Below are 24,552 nucleotides of genomic sequence, written 5' to 3' on the forward strand. Positions count from 1 at the left end.
GGCATTACTTTTGGAACGCACCCTGTATTCTCATTCCTGGCGGTACTTGTCACTTGTTTAACAGCACAGTTAACGCAGTTGACATTATTTCAAATAGAAATGCTATATTTAGCTGGTTAGGCCTCATTTACACAATATGCTGCTAGTACATATATGGGACCCTTTATGAAGCTGCAGTAATTGGCGAATTGGATCGCGTGCAGCATAGAGGAGCTAGATTTGTAAATCGTTGTTATGATAAACTTAATAGCGTATCCAAAATATTAGAGGAGCCAGGCTGGAAATCATTTAATGAAGCGAAGGTAAAATTACTGACTCTCGCATAAATTGGAAGGACGTCTCTTGAGCAGTGATGTTGAAAATGTATTAGAGCCACCATCGTACTACAGCAGGAGAGATCATTTCAATAAATTAAGAGAGATTAAGTGCAGAAGAGATAGATATAAGATGTATTTTATCCAGGAACGATAGGGGATCAGAATAACTTTGTCCGTCCGCGTTCGGGCCAAGTTCGGGTAAAAATTAGTCTGGTGTGCATGCACCCCTTGCTACACACCCTTAACGGTGATTTGGAGGGAACCAAAAATATATTGTGTCCATTACCTCTTCTCACTAGGTACTGCCTTTATGCCATTTTGGATAGTGCCAATAATCCTTACCCTAATTGGCCATGAAACACCAAAAAAATAATTGCCCGGCACTCCACTATTCCCTCTCGCTGTACCCATAACCTGTGCGCCTCTTGAAGGAACTCGGGCCTTTCTATGATCGACTGAAGATGTCATGGCAATTTTCATCGAGGAGAGGACATAAATTTTGTTCACAGCTGGAATGAGCCCAAGCGGGGAATTTCCTCCATCATCGTCGCTGTTGACCTAAACGAATATTTTCGGAATAAAACTCTTGCCTCTCGGTGCGTTTGAATGTATTTATTTCGAAGTACATTGCATGCCAAAGTTCGTTTATTCAGTCTCTTGAGTCTCTTATGAATTACCGTCCGTTGCCCAACAAGTCTCTCGGAAACTGCCCCCCCCAACCCCCCAATACGGGCTCATGCAAGGAGGGTCATGGATAGACTCCTCATTCAGCAAAGTATTGAAACTCACAGAATACGCCGCTGACACACTGCTGTGTCTATTGCGTCAATCAAACTAAAGGCTTTCTACATTGTTCCATCAACCCCATTGAACAATTACATTTCCAAGTGGCTCTATTGGGGGATTTTGTAGCGATTCTTAATCCAGAATATTTCAAAGAAGATTATCATTGGTATTCTAATGCTTGAGATAGGTTTTTGATGAACACAGAATATACAACGGAAGATTTATTTGCCTTTCCTAACAATACACGACCCAATTTATTACTATACCATAAGCCCCTCCTCATCTCCGCATATTTCTTTCCGTCCAACATCCCTATGCCCTATTCCTTCCCCTTCCCCGTTTGCCTAGCATTCTCCCCTCACATATCACAGCCTTCAACATCCCACTGCCAATCAGAATACTCTGCATCCATCTCTCCGGCCTACTCTTGATTTATCCCGACAATTCCCTCTCCTCCCCTTTCACCATAACCAGGACTTCCTCGTTTCTTTTCCTTTTGTTTCTGCTGAGAGAATTTCAATCAATAAGAAAGTTGAGCTTCTGGAAAACCTTAGCCAAATGAATAACGCTTGTATGAGTTTACAACCATCAAAGCTAGGGCTGCACTATCGCATTCGTATGTGGAGAAGCGGGGAGAGGCGCAACTCGAGCTAATCAAGGAGACAAATGGGAATGGAACAAACCACCTAAGCCCACACGCAGCAGCAACCTTTGTCCTTTCCGGACGTTCTAGCCGGGAAAAAGAAGGGGAGAGGAAACTTCAAGGGGGGCAGACAAATCCACCAAGAAGTTCGAGTGCGGTTTTAGTTTGGCCTGACGATGGCGACAATTCTGTAGAGACATGTGGCGATACTAAAAACGCCCTCACCCGGATGGTTGACCCTAAAAAGGCAGGGATAAAAATTAAGAAAATTATAAGAATCAAAAATAAAGGACTGAGAATAGAGGCAGGGCACCAAGACCTGGAAGAAGACCGAATAACACCTATGTTGCTTCAAATATAAGAATCTGACTCTGCAGCAGGATTGAAAGAACAATCCGACGATGGCACCGATCGGGACGAAGGGCAAGATTAATGAGGAGGAACTTGGAATGCCCTCGAGAAACCAAAATGATCTCCCCATAGATTGCGTTGTTGAGCCACTCTACCGATTTGGGAAGAAAGATGCCTAGCATACACAGCAACTGGGTAATTGAGGTCGATGCAAAAGCAAGGATTGCCTTAAAAATCAGCAAAAGGGTCAATGTGTATTGGTTTTGATTCATACCGTGTGTATGACCACATTAAAGTTACTCAAGGATACAAATGCCAAAAATTAGGATATCTTTCAGAATTTTGCAACGCAGTTGGGGAATCATCCTGTTCTCACTGCTCAGGAAAACGTGATTCCCGACAGTGTACAAAGAAAGACGAACTAACTTGCTGTATTTACTGCAAGACGGAAAAAATGCAGAAGTGTGATCATAAGTCGAACGACCCCAAATGTCCAGTGCTAGAGAGAAAAATTGATCGACTGCTACAATTGATCAACTGTGGGGAGTCAATGCAAACCATGAAGATTTGACCAAATAAACCTTCAGGGGAGTAAAACCTCCCTGGACGAATTGAAATTAATACGAAGAAATTTAAATCTGGACATAATTGCAATCCAAGAACCATACTGCTTTCGCCCTGGGAACCACCGAATTTGGAGAAATCCACGTATGGGATAAAACACGAAATCAATACCAAGCACCGCATTCAATAAGAAATTCTACGCCGGAGTATTAATATTCAACGAGAGCTTGGACGTCTTAGAAACACCGCCACTGAGCAACCAATACCGGAAGTTACGACTCAAAAAGACTCTTTAATTATTGCGAGTCCTCACTTCCCACCTAGTCAAGCCATCAAGGCATACCTATACGATCTGGGCAAAATTCTTTAAGGATTTAAGGAGAGGGAAACGGTGATATGTCTTGATAGTAACGCTAAAAGCGATTTGTGGTTCAGGACTAGAACTGACGACCGAGGAAGGGATATGGAGGATTTTGTAGGAATGAATGGCCTTTTCATTCACATTATTCTTAACGAGCCACCTACATTCAGTGGACCAAATGGAGAATCGACCTCACCATAACCAGCTCTAGACTGGCCAGAGATGCATGTAAGTGGAAAGTAAATCCGGGTGTGGTAAATCTAGTGACCACCGAATGGTAACGTTCTCCATTGAAGCTGAGGGAGGGAAGGAAAAAGATCTTGCTGCTGAGAAAACCGAACCGGGAAAAATGCGAAGAAGCCATTCTAGAAGAACTGAAAAAGTATTACCATGTTCTTTGGACCCCATCCCCTATATACATATATTAACCGACAAATAGAGAATCTGATGAAAGCTTTTCATTATGCCATTGAGAAACATATGCCTTCAAGAACAATTTATCCATACCAACACCCCTGGTGGACGGACAAACTAAGTAAACTTAAAGAAAAGCAACCAATAAACTCAGAAATAAATTTCAAAATAGTAAATTCGCCGATCGAGAGATTAAATAGGTGATACAGGGAGGGATGATGCAGGGAGAAGCTTTCAACAAATAAAATGGAAAATATCTTCCGTAAATTGATACCGGGCGATGATGAGGACAAAGACTGCCATAAAGTTATTAGAATTGCTGCGTCGAACATCCCAATGACTGGGAATACAGGACAGTTTGTAAAAGAAGAGGTAACCAGCTGATTGAACCCTTACAATTAGAGAGTGCCATGGGCAGATGGAACCCACGGCGTTTTCCTCAACAGAACTGTGAACGCATACCTCGATGAATCAACCGCCATATTTGACAACTGCCTCGCAATCTCCTATTTCCCCAAAATATGGTAAGAAGGGAAAACTTGACGCAATAATAAAAAATAGGAACAAGGATGACTCGGATCCCAAATAATTTAGCAGCGCACGAAGTCGTGAACCCAGGGAGTCTTCCATTTTGCAAACTTGAGAAAATTCGATGTCATTCGATGGAACCATGGTTGCAAAAGAAAACTACTAGGAATATGTAAGAAGGCAGAGACATTTGGAATGGGATGAATGTGTCATGAATCGCTTCAAGAGATTCAAATAAAATTTCTTGTCGGGTCGTGATGCAAGGAGAGGAAACTCGGCGGAAGAAATAGGTGTGCGCATCCGGGGAGAGATCCACTTCATATTCGCATTGTGCACGAGGTTAGTTTGAAAGGTTCTCGGAATCACGAATAGATGTCCACGCCAGTGCAACGAATTTCCCGCGTAGTAATAGGTAATCCTTTATGAGTAAACACGTAATACGCGTCAGTGCTCTGGGAAGAGATCTGTGGTGGTGTGGACGCCTCTCTGTATTGCTGTTCCCCTGTGCTCATTTGTGAAGATGGAAAAAATTGAGAATCGAGCAGTGATCAAATACCTCGTAAAGATAAGTATGAAAGCAAAGGAAATTCATGCCGACTTTCAGGACACTCTGCTCCTTCATATTCAACTGTTGACAAACGAGGGGACAAACGAATTTAAGTTTGATCGGGCCAGCTTAGATAATGGTTGGCTTAAATGTGCCACTACCCCATAAATTATTGCACGAGTGCATGGAATGGTGATGGAGGATCGCCGACTGAAAGTGCGAGGAATCCCTGAAGCTGGAGGGATGTCATCTGAACAGGCATATCGCATTTTGACAGTGGAATTAGATATGAGAGAAAATTATCTGCCAGATGGGTGCCACGAATTTCGACGCAGGATCACAAACGCATCAGAATGGAAATTTCCGAACAATGTTTGGCTTGGCCATCGCGAATTAGGGCGGGCCACACCCGCCCTATTCGCCTAATTTTGCTCCATCAGATTTACGTCTCTTCTCAAAGCTCAAAATTTTCCTCGGTGGATGGAGATTCTCTTCAAACTAAGAATTAACAGCAGCCGAAGTAGACGGGCATTTTGCAGGCCAGAAGGAATCTCATTTTCCAGATGGGATCAAGACATTGGGAAATTCCTGGACCAACTGTTTACAGAGGGACTACATAGAAAAATAAAATTTTCACTGGGGTAAGTCGTTTTATTTCTATTCCATTCCGAGTACTTTAAAGTTCAAAATTTCAAATTATTGTAAATTAAAAAAGGTGTGAGTCACGGGGTCAATACGCACCAGACTATTTTGACCCAAAGAATTTTACCCCTACCGCGATCGGACAATGTTATTTTGATCCCTTATCGTTTGTGGGGAAAATGGCATCTGTTATATACTTAATATCTCTTGTTTGTAATTAATTGTAATTATCTCGGCTACCAATGTACGACGTAGGTACATTGTCAACATCACTGTTAGAGGGTCATCCTTCCAATGCAAGAGCTTATGCAAGAGCTTCAGTCTGTAATTTAACCTTGGCTCCATTGAGTGATTCCCGGCCTAGCTGCTCTAATGCTGCTTTGGATACGCTACTAAGTTTATCATAACGACGTTTTACACATCTAGCTCCTCTACGCTGCATGCGATCCAATTCAGCAATCAGTCCAACTTCATAAAGGGTCCCATATATGTACTAGCAGTATATTCTATAAATTCTAAACAGAGAAAGATAACATTTCTCTTTGACCTATTCATCATATTTACCTAGTACTCCTATAATAAATCCTAATTTTTGCTAGCTTGACCGTATGTGTATCCCCGTATGTGTTTAACCGAGGAGACGCGATGAGTGAGGGTAACGCCTAGGTGTTTAATTGAGTCTCCATATTCCATTTCGGTGTTCCCGATGCAGTTGGCGTTCGGGAGGGAATTGATCTTTTTCCAAAAATTCATCCCTACGCACTTTTCAAGTTTAATTCTAATTGCCAAGTGTCGCACCAGCGTTGCATAGTACTTTTAGTCATTCGATAAAGCTGATGTGTTCTCAGGATTATGGATATCACGGTAAACCACTGCATCCTCAGAAAATAAACGTGTCTGACTAGTGACTACGGAGTCAGTGCCGTTGATGTAAAGTAGGAATAAAAGAGGTCCGAAAACACTTCCCTGGGGAACACCCGAAGTAACTTCTTCTGCATTTGGGCTAACTCCATCTATATCAACTCTTTGTACCCGACCATTCAAAAAAACTTTAACCCAAACCCGGACATTTTTATCTATGCCATGTGCTTCTAGTTTTGTGAGTAGTTTGCTATCAGGTACTATGTCGAAGGCTTTCTTAAAATCTAGAAAAACCGTGTCCACTGAAAAATTGCTCTCTCCCGAAATAAAAATATCGTGAAAAAAGCACAAGTTTTGTCATTCACCCTGGTTCATACGGTTGTCCTGGTTCCGTTCGATTCTGATAACTGCAAATGTCGCTGGCATTGCGACGCCTATTGGCCCGAATTGGGCCATTTCTTTACCTGGTCTCCATGGAGACTTTTGTTGCTTTTATAGCAGACTCGGTGAATGGTAATCGTACTCACTTTTCCCTCGTCGTCCAGGACCTCCAACTTTTTCCCCGAAGTGCTCAGGATTTGTGCGCCGATGAGCACGTCGAATTCGCCGGTTGCCTGCGTCGGCTTGATCCACACGTGCAAGCTCTGCAAAGGAGGCGAACATGTAAGAGTGCAGTCTGACCGGCCAAGATTCTTTCGCGGCCGGTTCGGCGTCAATGAAAGAACATAGGAAAAGCAACGTTAATTTCGACTTGAGGAAGCGTGCGGGAACGGTCATATTGCGTGTGGCGGGTACCACTCGTAAAAGAAAATCAAACCACAAGCAAAACCAACATTTACACTCAAATCTACACCCACAGAGGTGAATACGATATTTATACAAAAATCATTTTAAATTACACGCATGCATATACATACGATTAACTATCAACTAACATACACATGCACACCTACGAATATGCCATATTTGCAATTGCAATGTTTGATTTTGTTCCCACTTGTACATTCAATATTTTAGGACTTCTAAAGTGACTTCGATTTCTTGCTATTATGATTCCTGATTGTTCAGGGAAAGAATGAGTATTTGTGTCTATATGTATCTCCCTTGTTTTATCTTCGTGGTCTTCTCTACTTGAGTAGTGTGGGGCCATAATAATAATGCCTTTAGTGTCATTTGCTAAACTCGTTTGTTCTGAACCTTTCTTTAAGTCTCGCTTGCTCTCTTCGCATCTCAGGTGGCTCCCAACCTGATCCCCTTAAAAGGCCCGTCACACCTGCGTTCTTATTATAACATATTGTGACGAATCTGGAGGATTTTCTCCTGACTCAATCTAATTCTTTTTGCTAAATTTTCTCCCAAGGATCCCAAAAACTTGCGGCATATTCCAAATGAGATCTAACTAGAGTAAACTAATACCTCTCTTTAACTTTCTCATTAAATTTCCCCACCACCCGTTTACTGAAGCCCAGTTTCTTTAAAGCGGATCCGTATATTGTCCCCACATGTGCTCCCCATGAAAGGCGTGGTGTTAGAACCGCCTCCAAATTTTGAACTTGGGCTAAATAAACGGCATCTCCTGCATGTCTACGGAATCAAAAGATATCTGCTTGTCGGATTCTATCTTGCCTACTACATGTACGGTTGGACCAGCCTTTTAGTTCAAACAAAATATTACTCCACTTGTCGTTGAAATTTTACTCTTTGTTTTAGTTTTTTCCTTGTTGGCTCTTTGTAGCGAAAATTTTAATAACAAACAATAGAGTTTCAGGCGTAACATGGTGGAAATTCTTCATGATGAATGAAGACACTTTGCTTTTCCTTAATGTTCGTTACAGTGTAACATCGTCAGGTGACCTGAAGAACCTGAAGATGTTATTGTACGCTGGAACGAAACCCAGGTTGTAATAAAAAAATGAATGGGGAAAAGAAGAGTATCTTCTTTCATCATTATAACGGCAAACTATATTGAAATTTAACTAATCCATTAATAATAAAAAATGCATTTCATTCATTGTAACCTTCATTCATCGCTTAAACGGAAGAGCACATCTTGAGATGCTTTCCTTTACAAATAAAAATCGAAAAATCAAATAATGAGAGAGATCAAATAATCAAAAATGGAGAAGGTGAAATGGACCGAGAAGAAAACAAATGAGGAAGTACCTGGTATGGCGGGCGAGGACAGGGGTTTGTTGGGGGAAATCCTATGGAGGTAGGAAAAGTGGATGAAGGGAGTATTGACCGGCAGTGGGATGATGAAGACTGTCATTGAGGGGAGAATGTTAGGCAAACGAGGAAAGGGAAGGAACAGGATAGGGATGTTGGACGGGATGAATGGAGGAAGAAAGTACTCAGAGATGAAGAGGAACCTGATATAGAGTAGGATACTGAATTTTGTAATTTTTTAGGGATCACAAAATATTTATTTAGTTGCTGTGTCCATGCAAAAACCTACCTTAACCGGTAGATTACCTAATAAATAAAAATAAATATACACACATATATATATATATATATATATATATATATATATATATATATATATATAGAAATATACATATTTTATTTTATAAGGTAATCTGCCAGTTAAGGTAGGTTTTTGGATGGACACAACCACCAAATAAATATCTTGTGACTCCTAACAAAACCCAATGCAGTATCCTACTCTACATCAGGTCCTTATTCAGCTCTGAGTACTTTCTCCCTACCTTCATCCCGTCCAACATCCTATCTTTCCCTTCCCTTTCCTCGTTTACCTAACATTCTCCCCTCTATAACAGTCTTCAACATCCCACTGTCGGTCAATACCCCTTTCATCCAGTTTTCCTACCTCCATAGGATTTCTCCCAACAAACCTCTCTCTTCACCAGCAATACCTAGTACTTCCTCATTTGTTTTCCTTTCGGTCAATATCACCTCCTCCATTCTTCTCCACAACCACATTTCAAAAGCCTTCAAACTACGCCCACCATACTGCTTCAGTAATCATATTTCCGCGCCGCACATAGCTACGCTCCATATCAAAGTTTTACGAGTCTTTTCTTAACATCCTAACTCAACGTCCCTGTCGTCAACTCCCTCCTCCTTGTGAAAGCCTCTTTGCCTAGCGCGATTCTTCTCCTTACGTCTCTACTACTTTGACCGTATACCAAAAACCTACACATATATATATATATATGTATATATTATTAGGTAATCTACCGGTTAAGGTAGGTTTTTAAATGGTCACAACTCCCAAATAAATATTTTGTTACTCCTAACAAAACACAAAATCCAGCATCCTACTCTACCTCAGGTCCCTCTTCATCTCTGAGTACTTTCTTCCTCCCTTCATCCCGTCCAACATTCCTATCATGTTCCCGCCCTTTCCTCGTTTGCCTAACATCGTCCCCTCTATAACAGTCTTCAACATCCCACTGCGGGTCAATACCCCTTTCATCCAGATGTACTACCAAGAAGTTTTATACTTTCTACCTTTTCTACGAACTGCCGAGATGCAAATATTCAGTGAGATGCGCCAATTTCAGAGCGTACAAATCATTCGCCTTGACCGCTCACTCGTACGAATGATTTTTACACTCTGCAATAGTTGTATTACAATGCACGCTTAGCGGATGACTCCGTTAAAATTTACTGTCGAGTTTCTTGGGCCTCCAGTGTCGTCTCATAATTCTCACAATTCAAGAACGGCACGGAAAAGATTGGTCGTTCGAACGCCAGGAGGTTCACCTTGATCAAAGTAAGGGAAAACTTACATTTCATAAGACTAGGTAATCAGACATTTTCTCCTTGAAATATTCTTAATAATAGAAAAAAATCATTGAACTGTCCAAGGCCCTCTACCTAAATGGAAAAACGTCGTCCTATGGGGCCACGATGATTTCATCGTCTCATTTAAGCACAGAATAGAATCAGCGAAAATCAAAGATAATCCGATTTCTGTTATCAGACTTATTTACCACGGGACTGCGGGAATCATAAGTTGTTGTTTCTACACATCCGACCTTTCGTTCGTGTTCAGTTCATGCTGTTTACTCTCGAGCTATCTGCCCAAGGTAAGGTTGAAACCATTGCTGTCGCTGTAAATATCGCACGTGGATATCCCGTAATTCTCGGGGATAGCGCCGGAGTGGGAGGGATGGAGGTGGGGGGCGAGGGGGATGACTCATTGCGCCGCACTGAGACCCGCAATAGACCTCCCTCTCTCACGAAACCGAGCGTCCCTCGAAGACGCCCAAAGGAACCCTCGAAGACGCCCAAAGGAACTGACTCCCAAGGGAGAGAGAGAGAGAGAGGCAGGCGTGTGTTGCGGCGTGGAGGGAGCGCCCTCGGCTCCGGGTGACACGGATTAATGCACGGACGGGAACGAGGGGCACTTCTCATAATTACGCAATCACGCGATGCGCAAAAAAGGTCAAGGGTCGACAACTGAGCAACTTCGCCTGGTTTCTAACAGCGCGCTGGAGTATGTAATTTTTCAGTGAATAACTCGATTTAAGGTTCAGGAAAATTAAGTAACCCGTTCCGCTACGCAAACTGAGGTGTATATATATATATATATATATATATATATATATATATATATATATATATATATATACATATATATAATTATTATTATTAGGTAATCTACCGGTTAAGGTGAGTTTTCGGATGGACACAGCTACTACAGTCTACGTCTATCCTCCTACTTCAATGACCACGTTTCCGCGCTGTACATAGCTACGCTCCATATCAAAGTTTTTACGAGTCTTTTCTTAATATCCTTACTCAACGTATCTCTCATCAACTCCCTCCTCCTTTTGCAAGCCTCTTTGCCTAGCGCAATTCTTCTCCTTACGTCCCTACTACTTTGACCGTGTTGGTCCAAAACACTACCGAGATACGTAAACTGTTCTACTTGCTCTAGTTTTTGCCCTCCTATTTCAATGTTTAGCTTAGCCTTTTTTTCTAGAAACATCTACATCTACATAATACCCCGCAAGCCGCCGCAAGCGTGTGTGGCGGGGGGTGTTAGGTCACCAACCGTAAAAAGGAAAAATACCACATGCAAAAAAACAACACGGAAAATTACACCCACAGCAGCGCACACACTCATGCAAAAATCCCTTCATCCAACACTTATGCAAACACATATACCGCAAAACAACTAAAAACTGCACCCCATGATACAGCACGAAAGCCATCCTACAACACGGAAGCCAGGACACAACAAGCAAGAAATTGAAACATCAGTACCACATGAAAATGCACCACAAAACACTCTACCCCCAAAGAGTCTGTAAAAGGCAGGGAATGCGACCCAACGTTGCAGGTAGCAGGAATTTCCCCCGCGGAGAGGGACTAGGGATTGAAAGGGAGACTCAAAAACAGATGAACAGAACACCAATGAGGTCATTCGGAAAGAATGGGTTATTATAACAAAACACATAAGGTTAGTGGAAGAGCATGCATTTAAGTAGAACTAATTATTTTTTAGACGCTGAGGAAGAAAATCGCATAACCTTTGTTTTATTAATATTGATTCTCATCCCATACCTGTTTCACCGAATTTCCAATTCACTCAGCAATGATTGCAACCCCTTGGCCGACTGACAAACTAAAGCTTGGTTATTAGCGAAACTAACTGATTTTACGAATTCCTCGTCCACTTTCACTCCTACCTCCAGTTCTTATTGGTCTAATTTCTTTACTATACAGTTCTTCTATATATTCCTTCCATTTCTCTTGGATCTTTCCTGCGTCAACTATTATTTTACCCGCCTTATCTCTAACAGCTATCATTGATCTTGCTTCTTTTCCCGAGAATGATTTAACTTTGCTGTACAGCGCACCATTTTTACCCTTCCTCTGCAAACTTTCCATACCCTCACACTGCGTCTTCCACCATGCTTCTTTTGCTTTATTTGTTGCCCGCCTCAATTTATTGTTTAATTCTTTGTACTTCATTTTGCCTAACTCTGTATTTATATTCTTCCATTTTCTCCACTCAGCCATCTTTGTAATCATCTCATCCGTGATTCATGATTTCCTAATCGTTTTAGCGTAAACCGTTCTAATAGTGTCTTTTGCGGATTTCGATAACTCTTTCTTGATACTTTCCCATTTTTCTTCGATAGTACTTAGCTCTTTACCATCCTCCATGATTCCCTCTGCAGCCTGTTGGTACTCCTTCCTTTTCAATCCATTTAATGGTTCTACATTCCATTTTCTAACCCGCCGCACCTGCCTTATCTTTTTGAAACGGACGCTACATTTCATAACAGCTAAATTGTGGTCGGAGTCTGCGTCCGCTCCCGGAAAGCTGTGGGAATTTATCACATTGTTCCTAAACCTGTGTCTAACCAGGATATAATCTAGCTGATACCTTTCTGAGTCACCTGGCATTTTCCATGTATACCTGCGTCTTTTATGGTTTCTAAACCAAGTGTTGGTAATGACTAACCCCTGTCTCCTGCAGAACTCAACTGCTTTCTCCCCGCGGTCATTCCTCGTGCCTAAACCGTAGTCCCCCACCTCATAACCATCCCTTCCTTCGCCTACTGTCGCATTCCAATCCCCCATCACTATCAAATGTTTCCTTGCTGGAACACACGCGATTATGTCCTCTAACTGATCGTACATCCTATTGACCTCTTCTTTCGTTCATCCAGTGTATTTTGAGGAGCGGAAGTATTGAGACGTGTTCCAAATTGCTACGTCAACGCAAGTTGCTTGCTGTTATTGAATTTTTAACTGATGAGAAAGTGACTTCTACTGAGATTCATCGTCGTTTAAAGGATGTATCTGTAAATCGATGGGTAGTAATATTTCTTGGTTGCGAGACTGGAAATGCCATTATTTTTTGACGAAACAAGCAGCGGACGTCCGATCACTGCCACAGACGATAAACATCGCATGCTCGTCGAAGATTTGGTTCGAAATGACCGACGAATCAATCAAAAGCGTATTTGCGCAAAAACATATTTGTCGTGTTAAGGGCAGCCTGGCGCAAATAATCTTGTAACATGGCAACGCTCGTCCACTTACGCCTCGCGCGCAACTGGAGAGGCTCTGCGAAACCTGAAATTTGAACCGATCACTCACCCTCCTTATTCCCCCGATCTGGTGCCTTACGATTTTTATTTTTTTCTTCAACTCAAGAGACACCACAAGGATAATCATTACACCTCGGACGATGAGGTGAAGGCAAAAATTCAGTAATAGCACGCTGTTTAACTCGCGTTGACATAGCACTAGAACGCGTCTCCTTACTTTCTCTTCTCAAAATACATTGAATAAATGTAACGACATCAATTCTGCGCATGCGTGTTGAAGGGGAATATTGCTTCCACATGCAACCTGCTTCTGAAGGTCATTTTATTTAAGGTCTACAAACATTTGTGCATTAGTGTTCACCCTGCCATCGAAAGTAACTGCCCAAGGAGTCAACTGATTCAAGCGGTGAACGTGATGACAACGAACGGCTTTTTACGCTGTGTATCAAGTGTAATTTAAAAAATAGAACTCTGCTCTTGCGAAACTACTGCTAGCAAAATAGAGTTGGTGTTATGACGCCAGGCGCCGGGCTATTTTGTGTAATAAATGCTCTCGCGCGTCTTATCCGGAAGTTATTCTAGCCTCTATGTCATTCGATAGCATTTTACCTCTGCTAATATTTGTACAAGTTTTGTATAAAAAGTACCGTTAACAATTATTTCCTGACGTGCATTGCTTTATAAGTGCTGAATTCAGATCGTGTCGGTTGTTAAGTGTGCGCATGATCGCAGATATTGTATATTGGCATTGACATAAGACAGTGCACACACACCATTATGTAACTGAAAATTTGGCTATGCGATGAAAGATCTGCGCTGAACTCGTCCTCCCGAAGGTCTTTTTTGACGGACGACTAAAAGAACAGAGTGGAGTGTGTCTGCTTGCGAAGACCTACTGCAACGGCATCGCGATGATTCCCCAACCCCCACTTGGCTCCAGCAGGCTATTATTATTCCTATTCCCAAAAGTGAAAACCTCCCTCCATCGAAGGACACCAGAATGGGAACCTAAGCTCCGTCAAAAGTTTGCACGCATACCCTTAAGGACCTTCCGGAATCCGTCTACCAGGGAACCTTCGGGTCGTGGAAAAGTCGACGATCAAAGGATGTACTCTGAAATATTTTGAGGCATTGTAGCAGTATCTGAAATAAATATATTGTTCCGAAAATTTTCCAACACCTATTATACATGCCATATATTATTCACACACACTGTTCGTTGATCTCGGGACACGCCTGAAATCCAACCCTTAAAATAAGTAAATTGTACGCTCATAAACTCCAGTTTACCTGGAATATTGCCTCAAGAGATCCGTGATATTGTATAAGATGATAGTAGCATTTCCCCTTCTTACTTTTCAATTCTAATTTGCACGGTATTGGAAATAAATTTACTACATTCGTAGGTGCATGTGCATGGGTATGATAGTTGATAGTATATGCTTTTGCATTCGTAGGTGCAAGTTAAAAGGGTTTTTGCATTAGTATATCCGCCTCTGTGGGTGTAGGTTTGCATAAATAATGTTGGCATTGGATGTGGTTTTATTCTCTTTCACGGTTAGTCATCTAACACCCTCCCGCCCCGCCAGCCACACGCCTCAGTGGTGGCTGGCGGGGTATTATGTAGATGTAGAAGACTCCGCGGAATCAGTGCCTGATGACGAAGTTGGATCTCATCCCGAGAAATCTGAGGATCCAATTTTAACATTCTACTACGCAATAACATATTTTGTGAAGTTTTTTTTACGTACTGTTATACGTATTATGCGGAATGAGAGACAGTTTCGACGTGATACACGCTCAGACTGAAAATATCGCCAAAACATGAAAACTAAGGCCTTGCACAAAGCAATGTCAATATACATGATTGATAAGAGTAGACGAAGGAATTATATCTTGACATTGAATAGATAAAATGTTTCGAATCCACGTCCAGATTTTATATGCTGTTCGAAACATCAGCATTTATAAAACAATAACTTGATGTAAAAAAAGACGTCGAGGGCAATTTTTCTCCGCTTATGCCACGCATACGATTTTTTTCGATTCGCACAGAAATGAGTACGTCACTCTACCTGATAGTATCTCGCCTTAGATCGTCCTTAGATCAAAAAGAAGTGTTTCCATCCTGTTTTGCTTTTTCATCCTCACTCACCCCTGACTTTTTAATCTTCCCCAAAATACTTAAAACACGACGTCTTAAGTATATACCAATTGTTTCTTTGACCGTAGCTCGTTGGCCGTGAGAATCTCCGCCTTTGTCTTCGATCACTGCCACCCCCAACCGCTGGTCCACTCTCAACGTGCTGAAGATACTCGCCATTTCCTCCACCGCCTCTCCTCAATCCCTCCCTTCCTCGGGCGTCCGTACCAGCCGAGAGGTAGACGTCATTCCAAGCGCGGAATCAAATAACAGATTCCCCGGGACAAGGCCCGCGGGCCGCCCCGGGCGGGTGGGTCATTTGCCGCCGCCCGAGAGAAATTAGCGATCACTTAGTGCTCTTAGAACTGGCGGAGATTATAGTTCTCAAAGGTACTTATCGCTGTGGGCTAAGTGAAGTAATTGCACGGTTATCAGCAGCCTTTTTTATTGCGACCGACCTTTTAACGTGATGGGAAACGATTGATGATGATACGGAGGCGAGATAAAGTGCATGGGAAACTGACGAAATCTTCGCCTCCGAAGCTATCAGATCGACTACCGCATGAGTCGACGTTTCATGCAGAGCTTCGGAATGTTTTCACCGAGTGTTTTGAGACGTCAGGGCAAGATTATGAGCAAGGTAGCAGTGCCACGACACTATTGGAAGAATAAAGATGGGAGCCACTAGTTGACCGCAGGCTTAAATACAGGTTGAATTTACTGCGAGTAAATTTAAGTCAGGTTGCTTACGAAACTGAGAATGCCAAAAAGACGTATTATGGGCCCCGACTTACTCACTCTGGCAGATCAGATAACCAACGTAAAATCAGGGAGATTTATTGTAGAACGAAAAGATTTAAAATGTCGTTTTTTCCTCGATACATTAGAGATTGAAATAGATGTGACAGCAATCGCTTAAGAGATAATTCCAATTGGTGGCAGTGTATATATTTGTCGATATCCTGTACGTTTCCACCTGCATGTAATTCTTTTTATCTAATAGACCCATATTTTTAACAGTTCTATAGCATGAGTTGAATGCCCATTATGTTAATTACTTTAATAAGAACATGTATATTGCGATCGTTGAAATGGGATATGAAACCTTCGATTTGCTGATCTCGAAGGTCGACGCCCCGATATCCCTGAAGAAAGCACGCAACCTCTGATTGATGCTCGGCTCCAAACCAGAGTTCCACGATCAATCCTCAAGGGAAGGGAGGCTGCACATCGAGAGCGTCACTTCAACCCCCTCGACACCACCACCCACCCGCTTCACTTCCGAGTTCAAATCCTTGAAGGTATTCAGAATCTATTCAGAACTCGGCGTGCAGGCCAAGAGGGAATTTTGTACAAAAGATGAGCTTTACGGAAACAATATGAGTGATAACCAATCGGGGAATCGAATAATATTTTTTTAAGGTACGGCCTTCCCTTGGAAATCAATTTTTATCGGTTTCCAAAAATTAACACACGCCAAAAATAATACTTGATTTATTTATGGTTATTATTTTGCTGTACCTTTGTGAAGTCAAAGAATTAAAATAGGCGAAAGTCATTCTGCGGGGAATGGCAGCAGAAATTCATAAACTATCGCTTTAAATGAAACAGCGTCCACAGGAAAGAAAGAGAATTGTGAAGATTCCCATGGTTTATTGCATAGGTTTTTACGTGCATTATAACGGCTATGTTTCCTAACCTGATATAAATGATTTTGTGTGCTGAAAAGTGAATAATAATAATAACTTCGTAAGTTCCCGCTATTTTTAAACCGGTCACATTTAAAATAAAAATCAGTGGAACTCACAAAGTTATTACTATTATTATTCACTTTTCATCATTAGGTTACATCAATTTGAGCCGAAAATCATTGAATTCATTTTGTGTGCTACTAATGGATACATGTATATATATATATATATATATATATACACACACACACATATATATATACATATATACATACATACATACATATATATATATATATATATATATATATATATACATACATATATATATTCACACACACATATATATATATATATATATGTATGTATATATATATATATACATACATACATGCATATATATATATATATATATATATATATATATATATATATATATATATATATATATATATATATATATTTACGGAAATCGAAACACATCAAAGAAGTAAATTGCTAAAAGAAAACAAAAACAGTTAGCTTCCAATAAGTACGCAGACTTCGAATTAAATAGCCAAAAATATTATATTTGGATTAAAGTTTTCCTAGTTATATTCTGGCGGCCCGCAAGTTGGTGGTTTTCCAATGGTTCCGAATCTCCCAACTCATGTGAAATTCGAAGACCTCAATTGTTTTCGTCAAATGCTTGTGCAAATGGAGCCGTAGGTAATTGAATTCTGTGGAATGTCAATTTTGATAGGCGGCTAATAGCGGTACACGGGTGAGTGAGGGCCATTGCTGTCGTGGCTCCACACTAATTCCCGCGGGCGACATCTTTTGCAGCCGAGCTAACCGCAGCACTTGGGAGTCGGCCCCTGGCGGTTGAAGCTATCACTAGAGAACTCACTCACGTATCTAGCGCCAATGGGTACCTCAATGCGAGGCGCTAATTACCCTCCTCGGCCTCTTTCCTCCCCGCTTGTACTGTTTTACATTCGGCGAATGGAGAGCAATGCATGCGATTCGCACATGCACGTGCCTTCAGAGATGTTGTTGAAAAAATACCAATCATGTTAATGTGAGTGTTTTACCTTTTATTGACGTTGGTCTACGAAAATTGATGCAAAGATGCAGCATACGTGTGAAGAGAGATGGCGCGAGAGAGGCTGTGACCGTGATAGCCTGGAATATCACATTTTATAAAATAAATAAATGAATGCGAAAACCAATTACCGTCTATGTGCAAAAGCTCCGAATCTCATTAGACATACATCTACCTAATACCCCAAAGGCCGACGCAGGAGTATGTGGCGGGAGACGTTAGGTCACCACCCGTAAAAGGGGATAAAACCACATGCAAATCACCTCACCTCACAGAGACTTACGATACATTCATGCGAAAACCTTTTTAACTTAATGGCATGGCAAACACATATGCAATCAACTAATATGCACATGCACCTACAAATGTGGTGAAAATGTGACCATCCAATAGCGTGGCAAATTAGAATTGAAAAGCAAGAAGGAGAGATTGTCACTTGAATATGCAACTCAAGGTGAGGCGGGGAAAAAGACAAATTTTGATATCGTTGGATAAAAAACTGTCAATAATCCATTGGGTTAGTCAGATGTGCGTGTTTCCTACATCTATCTACATCTGCACAATGCCCCGCAAGCCGTCGCAAGGATGTGTGGCAGGGGGTGGTTGGTCACCAGCCATTCTACCTACAATATATTCCTTCTACTTCCTCATGCACCTGGCACCCCCGATCCACGCGAAAAACCGCGTGCAAAGGGGGCGACCGAGCACCAATCATGCAAAATGCCTACACATATATTACGAGTATTACATGGTTAGCATCTGTTCCTATGCCTATACAAAGAGGACAAGAAGATACGTCAAAGGAGGGCAGGCACACATGCAATTCAGACACTTATTCCCGGTTAGTATTCTACGCATTCCGGACGGACAATCCACAAGTACAATAAGCTTTACTTCGCCCACACCCCACGTGGCACAAGGGCGCCAGGCGGGGCGGAGTGCTAGGACACCAGACTTGGAGAGTGTTTTCTGAGAGTTAAATTCTTGTGTTCCCCTATTTTCGTACAGCGCGTACCTATCACTGCGTCTTATATGCTCCCCCTTTTGTTGCTGTCGCGAATAGTGCGCGGAAAAAACGCATACTTGAATCTATCAGTTCGACAATCTGACTCTAATTTTGTGGCAATTGTCGGCCTTGCCAATGCAATTAGGGGGCCTAATTACATTTCCAATGTCCGATGCGAATTCACACCCTCTATATCTTCGTAATAGGTTTAATCTAGCGAAACCACACCCTCTCTATCTTTGTAATAGGTTTAATCTAGCCCTGAACCTTCGAATATCTAAAGGTTCCCACCCCAGATTCTGTATTAATTGAGTACCGACGCTTTGGTATAGTCGAATATTGTCAATTCACATGAATTATTACTTTCCCAAGGAAGGAGAATTGTCTTTTTTGAACTTGAAATAAACCGTACTCAGCTTGCACACCAGGGTTGAGGCGACATTGTGTCGGCAACAAAAAATAATATTGCTTTCTTGTTGCCAAAATTACAACTTATTTATGACTGGGGAAATTTTCGATATGGCTTAGCATGGCCATTTTCTGTTGGAGCTGCTTCATTGATTTGACATCATCAACATATCGTTGGCAATTGGAGGGCAATCGTTTCGGTTTTACGGCGATTTAAATAGCGGCCCTGGAATGTTCTCTATTTCAAAGAGCACCACATGCATTCTGTTTTCCTTTATGCCCGGGTATGCTTTCAAATCGCCTACCGCGACTTCGGGACATCTGTTTCCGCATGTCTGTGTGAGTGTGTGTGCTCATTTTATGAAACTTGACTATATTTCGCTTGAGATTAGTGCTTCATCAATTGAAATGAAATAAATTGATCAGCCGTAGAGGCTGGAAACTCCTAAAGGGTGATGTCAGTGTTCGAGATGTGGGTATTCGTTTATTTGTCGAATCGGGAAGGATGTTTCTTTAGCAGTGATGATGTCTAAAATGTATCATTACCCCCAGCGTACTGCGGAAGGAGAGATCATGTCGATGAAATTGGAGAGATTAAGAGTAGAACAGATAGCCTTTAAATGTCATTTTTTGCCACGAGCGATACGGGATCAGAATAACATTTTCTGACCGGGGAAAGGGGGCGACGGGGCGGCATTTTCCGGGGGAAAATTATTCGGGTCAAACTTGGTCTGATGCGTGCTCACTCCATGGCACATACCATAGCGGTGGCTAGCAGGGTACTATGAATACTAATAATTCAATGGGAAGGCGTTCACTTTTGCCATCCTCTCCCTCCTCTGTGCTAACCACGGCCGAAGATGCCCTTTGGAAAGCACCTTCACTGATCGCCAAATGATTCCGTATTCGCGCATTTCGACCAAGCCGTCTGGATAGAACTATGACTAGAAGCGCTTTTCGTCTATTGCTTCCTTCAGGCATATAGTACAATCGCTCTTCATACGTTCAAATGAAAATTACACTATTATAAATACGTGTAGTCATGGAATAAGTTACTCCACACACATATTTTATTAGAAGACGGACTAGGTTTTGATGTTGAACGTCATATACATCTATATGATGCCTTGCAAGTCTCTGCAAGGGCGAGTGGCAGGAGGTGTTCGGGGACCACCCGTTAAAGAGAATAAAACCGTATGCTAAATCCACAAATCCGTGCCAATCTATACACACAGAGGCGTATGTATGCATGCGAAACCTTTATAACTTACGTGCATGCAAATATATATTCTATCAACTACACACACTTACATCTTGTGTATACGCAACGTTCAATCTGGTCCTGAATTGAAAATTAAATGAATTTAATGTTTCTGTATTGACTTTGTTTTCTGACTACTATGATTCCTGATTGTTCGGGGAAAGAACGAGTATTTTATCTATCTGTACTGCAGTCTGTCTCCCTTATCTTATTATCTTTGTGGTCTGACGTACGAAGTAATACTGTAGGGCCACAATAGTTCCTTGAGTGCCATTGTTAAACTCGTTTGTTTTAAACCTTTCTAAAAGTCTCACTCTCGCTTCTTCTCTTCGTATCTCATGTGACTCACAGCCTAATTCCCCCAAAAGACCTCCCACACTCGTCTTCTTATTGTAAATTTTTTTGTGACGAATCTGGTGGATTTTCTCTTGACGTTAGCAACTACCTTTTGGCCAAATATTCTCCCAAGGATCTCAAATACTTCCTTTGCTCTAAAATTTCAAAATTGCATATTTGCCTATATTAAGCACTAATCCCATTTCATTGCACCAATTCTATATTATGCCTAAGTCTCTAGAGATTATCTCGATGGATGGATCGCTGCTTATTTCCCTGTATTACATCGTGCCATCAGAAAATGGCCTGAGATTGCTACTAATGTGTGATCTTAAGTCATTAATGCATATTAAGAAGAGAAGCGGTCCTATCACACTTCCTTGGGGGACGCCCGAAGTCTATTATCTGTGGAGCACAACCCATAGTTGACTGCTATTTGTTTGCGATTTGACAATAAGTCTGTAATCGAATTCATTTTGCAGCTGGAATAACAGAAAAACTCACCATCGTAGTGGTTATCCGGATGCGTTATCTCGGGAGACCTCCCTTGACGGCCTCACTTCTTCACATCCACGAGTCCTCCTTTCACTCATTCACATCGCGATCTGACTCGCTCTAGCCCGAGTGTGAGCCTCATCCTCTTATCAGGAGTGACGCCGAGCATCGGCAGAGGACGACACCTGCCAGTGGGTAATCAATCTGATTTCCAGCGTGAGTTTGAGAGGGAAGGGGTGAGCATGTCGCCGAAAGGGGAGAGCGGTGGGAGGGTGGCTGGCAGGAATCCGAAGGAGATGGAATCTACAGAATAGCAAATAAAAAGTTAGAAATCATAGAAAGGGTACTTGGAAGGTCAAAGTGCTTTGTTCTTTCGCGTTAGTTGGGCCCCACCTTGAGTATGCTGCAAGTGTATGGGATCCTCATGAAGTAGGCTTGATTCTGGAATTAGATCGAGGGCAACGAAGAGCAGCTAGGTTTGTGAAAAGTTATTATGAACAAGGGAGCAGTGTCACGACACTATGGGAAGAATTAGGATGGGAACCACTAGTTGACCATAGGCTTAAATACAGGTTAAACGTGCTGCGTAAGTTTGATGCAGATTACTTATCTGAGAATGCAAAAGACATATTAAAGCCCCACCTTACTTACAGCTAGATCAGATAACCGACGTAAAATCAGGGAGATTTATTGTATAACGGATTGCCGTTTTTTCCTCAAACCATCAATAGAGATCAAAATAGATTTTACAGCGATCGCGTGGGAGATAATTAGAATTGGTAGTGTATACATATTTTCGATATTTTTTTTTTAAGGTAATCTACCGGTTAAGGTAGGTTTTTGGATGGACACAACTACCAAACAAATATTTTATTACTCCTAACAAAACACAAAATCCATCATCCTACTCTATATCAGGTCCCTCTTCATCTCTGAGTACTTTCTTCCTCCCTTCATCCCGTCCAACATCCCTATCCTGTTCCCTCCCCTTCCTCTTTTGCCCAACATTCTACCCTCTATCACAGTCTTCAACATCCCACTGCCGAATAATACGCCCTTCGTCCAGTTTTCCTACCTCCATAGGATTTCTCCCAACAAACCCCTCTCTTCACCAGCAATACCTAGTACTTCCTCATTTGTTTTCTTCTCTCTCCATTTCACCTTCTCCATTCTTCTCCACACCCACATTTCAAAAGCCTCCAATCTACGTCTATCCTCCTGCTTCAATGACCACGTTTCCGCACCGTACATAGCTACGCTCCATATCAAAGTTTTCTTAACATCCTTACTCAACGTATCTCTCATCAACTCCCTCCTCCTTTTGCAAGCCTCTTTGCCTAGCGCAATTCTTCTCCTTACGTCCCTACTACTTTGACCGTGTTGGTCCAAAACACTACCGAGATACGTAAACTGTTCTACCTGCTCTAGTTTTTGCCCTCCTATTTTAATGTTAAGCTTGGCCCTTTTCTTTCTAGAAAATCGCATAGCCTTTGTTTTGTTAATATTGATTCTCATCCCATACCTGTTGCACTGAATTTCCAAATCACTGAGCAATGCTTGCAACCCCTTGGCTGACTGACAAACTAAAGCTTGGTCATCAGCAAACCTAACTGATTTTACGAATTCCCCGCCCACTTTCATTCCTACCTCCAGCTCTTCCCATGCCTCTTAAATCATTTCCTCTACATACAGGTTGAACAGCAACGGTGATAATGGGCAACCATGCCTTACACCCCTTCCTAACACTGCCCATCCTGACTTCCCGTTTCCCACCCGCACCTGAGCAGTCTGAGACATGTACAGGTTGCGGATTAGAGCTCAATTCCCTCCAATCTATTCCTATTTTCTGCAATACTACCTTGATCAAAAATTTCCCGGAATTTATTCAGAAAATTAAAAATACAAGTTTATTCATCTAAATGTATATTGTCCCCTTCAAAGTAATCCCCATCGACTGCAACACACTTATGCCAGCGCTTGATCCAATCCTCGAAACATTTTTTATATTCGGTTTTCGGTATGTCCATCAGTGCTTCCTGCGATTTTTCCATTACTTCCTCTCGGCTGCTAAAACGCGTTCCCCGTAATGGTTTTTTAACTCGATTGAACAGAAAGAAGTCACAGGGAGCCAAATCAGGTGAATTCGGTGGCTGTTGGATGGTATTTGTTGCATTTTTCGTCAAAAAATTACGAATAATGATAGCTGTGCGACTGTGTAACTGTGCGACGGTGCGTTATCATGGTGCAAAATCCACGAGTTTTCTGCCCACATTTCTGGTCTCTTTCGGCGAATTGCTTCACGCAAACGTCTCATAACGCCCAAATAATACTCTTTGTTTACTGTCTGGCCTTCTGGCAAAAATTCATGATGCACTACACCGTTGTAATCCATGAAAACCGTCAGCATTGCCTTCTTTTTTGACTGAAAACGACGTGGTTTTTTTGGTCTCGGCTCATTTGGTGAACGCCATTCACTTGCCTGATGTCTGGATTGCGTGTCGTACTCATAAACCCACGTCTCGTCTCCAGTAATGATCCTTTTGATGAATGTGGGATCGGATTCAGCCTCGCAAATCATGTCTTTTGCGACGTCAACACGGTCTCTTTTTTGCATGAAATTGAGGTCTTTTGGCACCAACTTTGCTGCTACACGACGGAAACCCAAATCATTAACCACAATGTCTTGGGCGGATCCATAGGCAATGTTCAAGTCCTCCGCTATTTCTCTGATGGTTAATTTGCGGTTATTGACCAACATTTCTTTTACTTTATCAATTTTTTCACCGACTTTCGATGTCGATGGTCTGCCACTGTGTTCATCATCTTCGATTGACTCACGACCACTTCTGAACCGCTCGTGCCACTGGTAAACGACCGTTTTTTTTAGAGAATCGTTGCCGAAACACTTTTCCAACATTTCCAACGTCCGTGCGCCACTAAATCCGTTTTTTACGCAAAATTTAATACAAGTTCGTTGTTGCAAATTTAAATCCATTTCTGAAATTGTAAAAAATCGCCAACACACACAGAGATAGATGTACTCTTGGCTACGTAACTTTTGCAAATGTCAAGTTATG

The 24,552-nt window shown here is 41.8% G+C and overlaps 1 protein-coding gene across 1 annotated transcript in view; it reads right to left on the bottom strand.

The window, feature by feature from the left end:
• Positions 1-15,374, bottom strand: part of LOC139699003 (myosin-VIIa-like) — a 130,684-nt gene extending 115,310 nt beyond the window's left edge. The window contains exons 1-2 of the mRNA XM_071597998.1: positions 15,207-15,374; positions 6,542-6,658 (exon numbers count right to left, since the gene is read on the bottom strand). Coding sequence (XP_071454099.1) covers positions 6,542-6,658; positions 15,207-15,374 — 285 coding nt within the window. The remainder of the gene's footprint in view (positions 1-6,541; positions 6,659-15,206) is intronic.
• Positions 15,375-24,552: the final 9,178 nt, after the last annotated feature.

The sequence above is a fragment of the Hetaerina americana genome, unplaced genomic scaffold, assembly GCF_022747635.1.
Source record: "Hetaerina americana unplaced genomic scaffold, ioHetAmer1.1.p SCAF_9, whole genome shotgun sequence".
Taxonomy (NCBI): domain Eukaryota; kingdom Metazoa; phylum Arthropoda; class Insecta; order Odonata; family Calopterygidae; genus Hetaerina; species Hetaerina americana.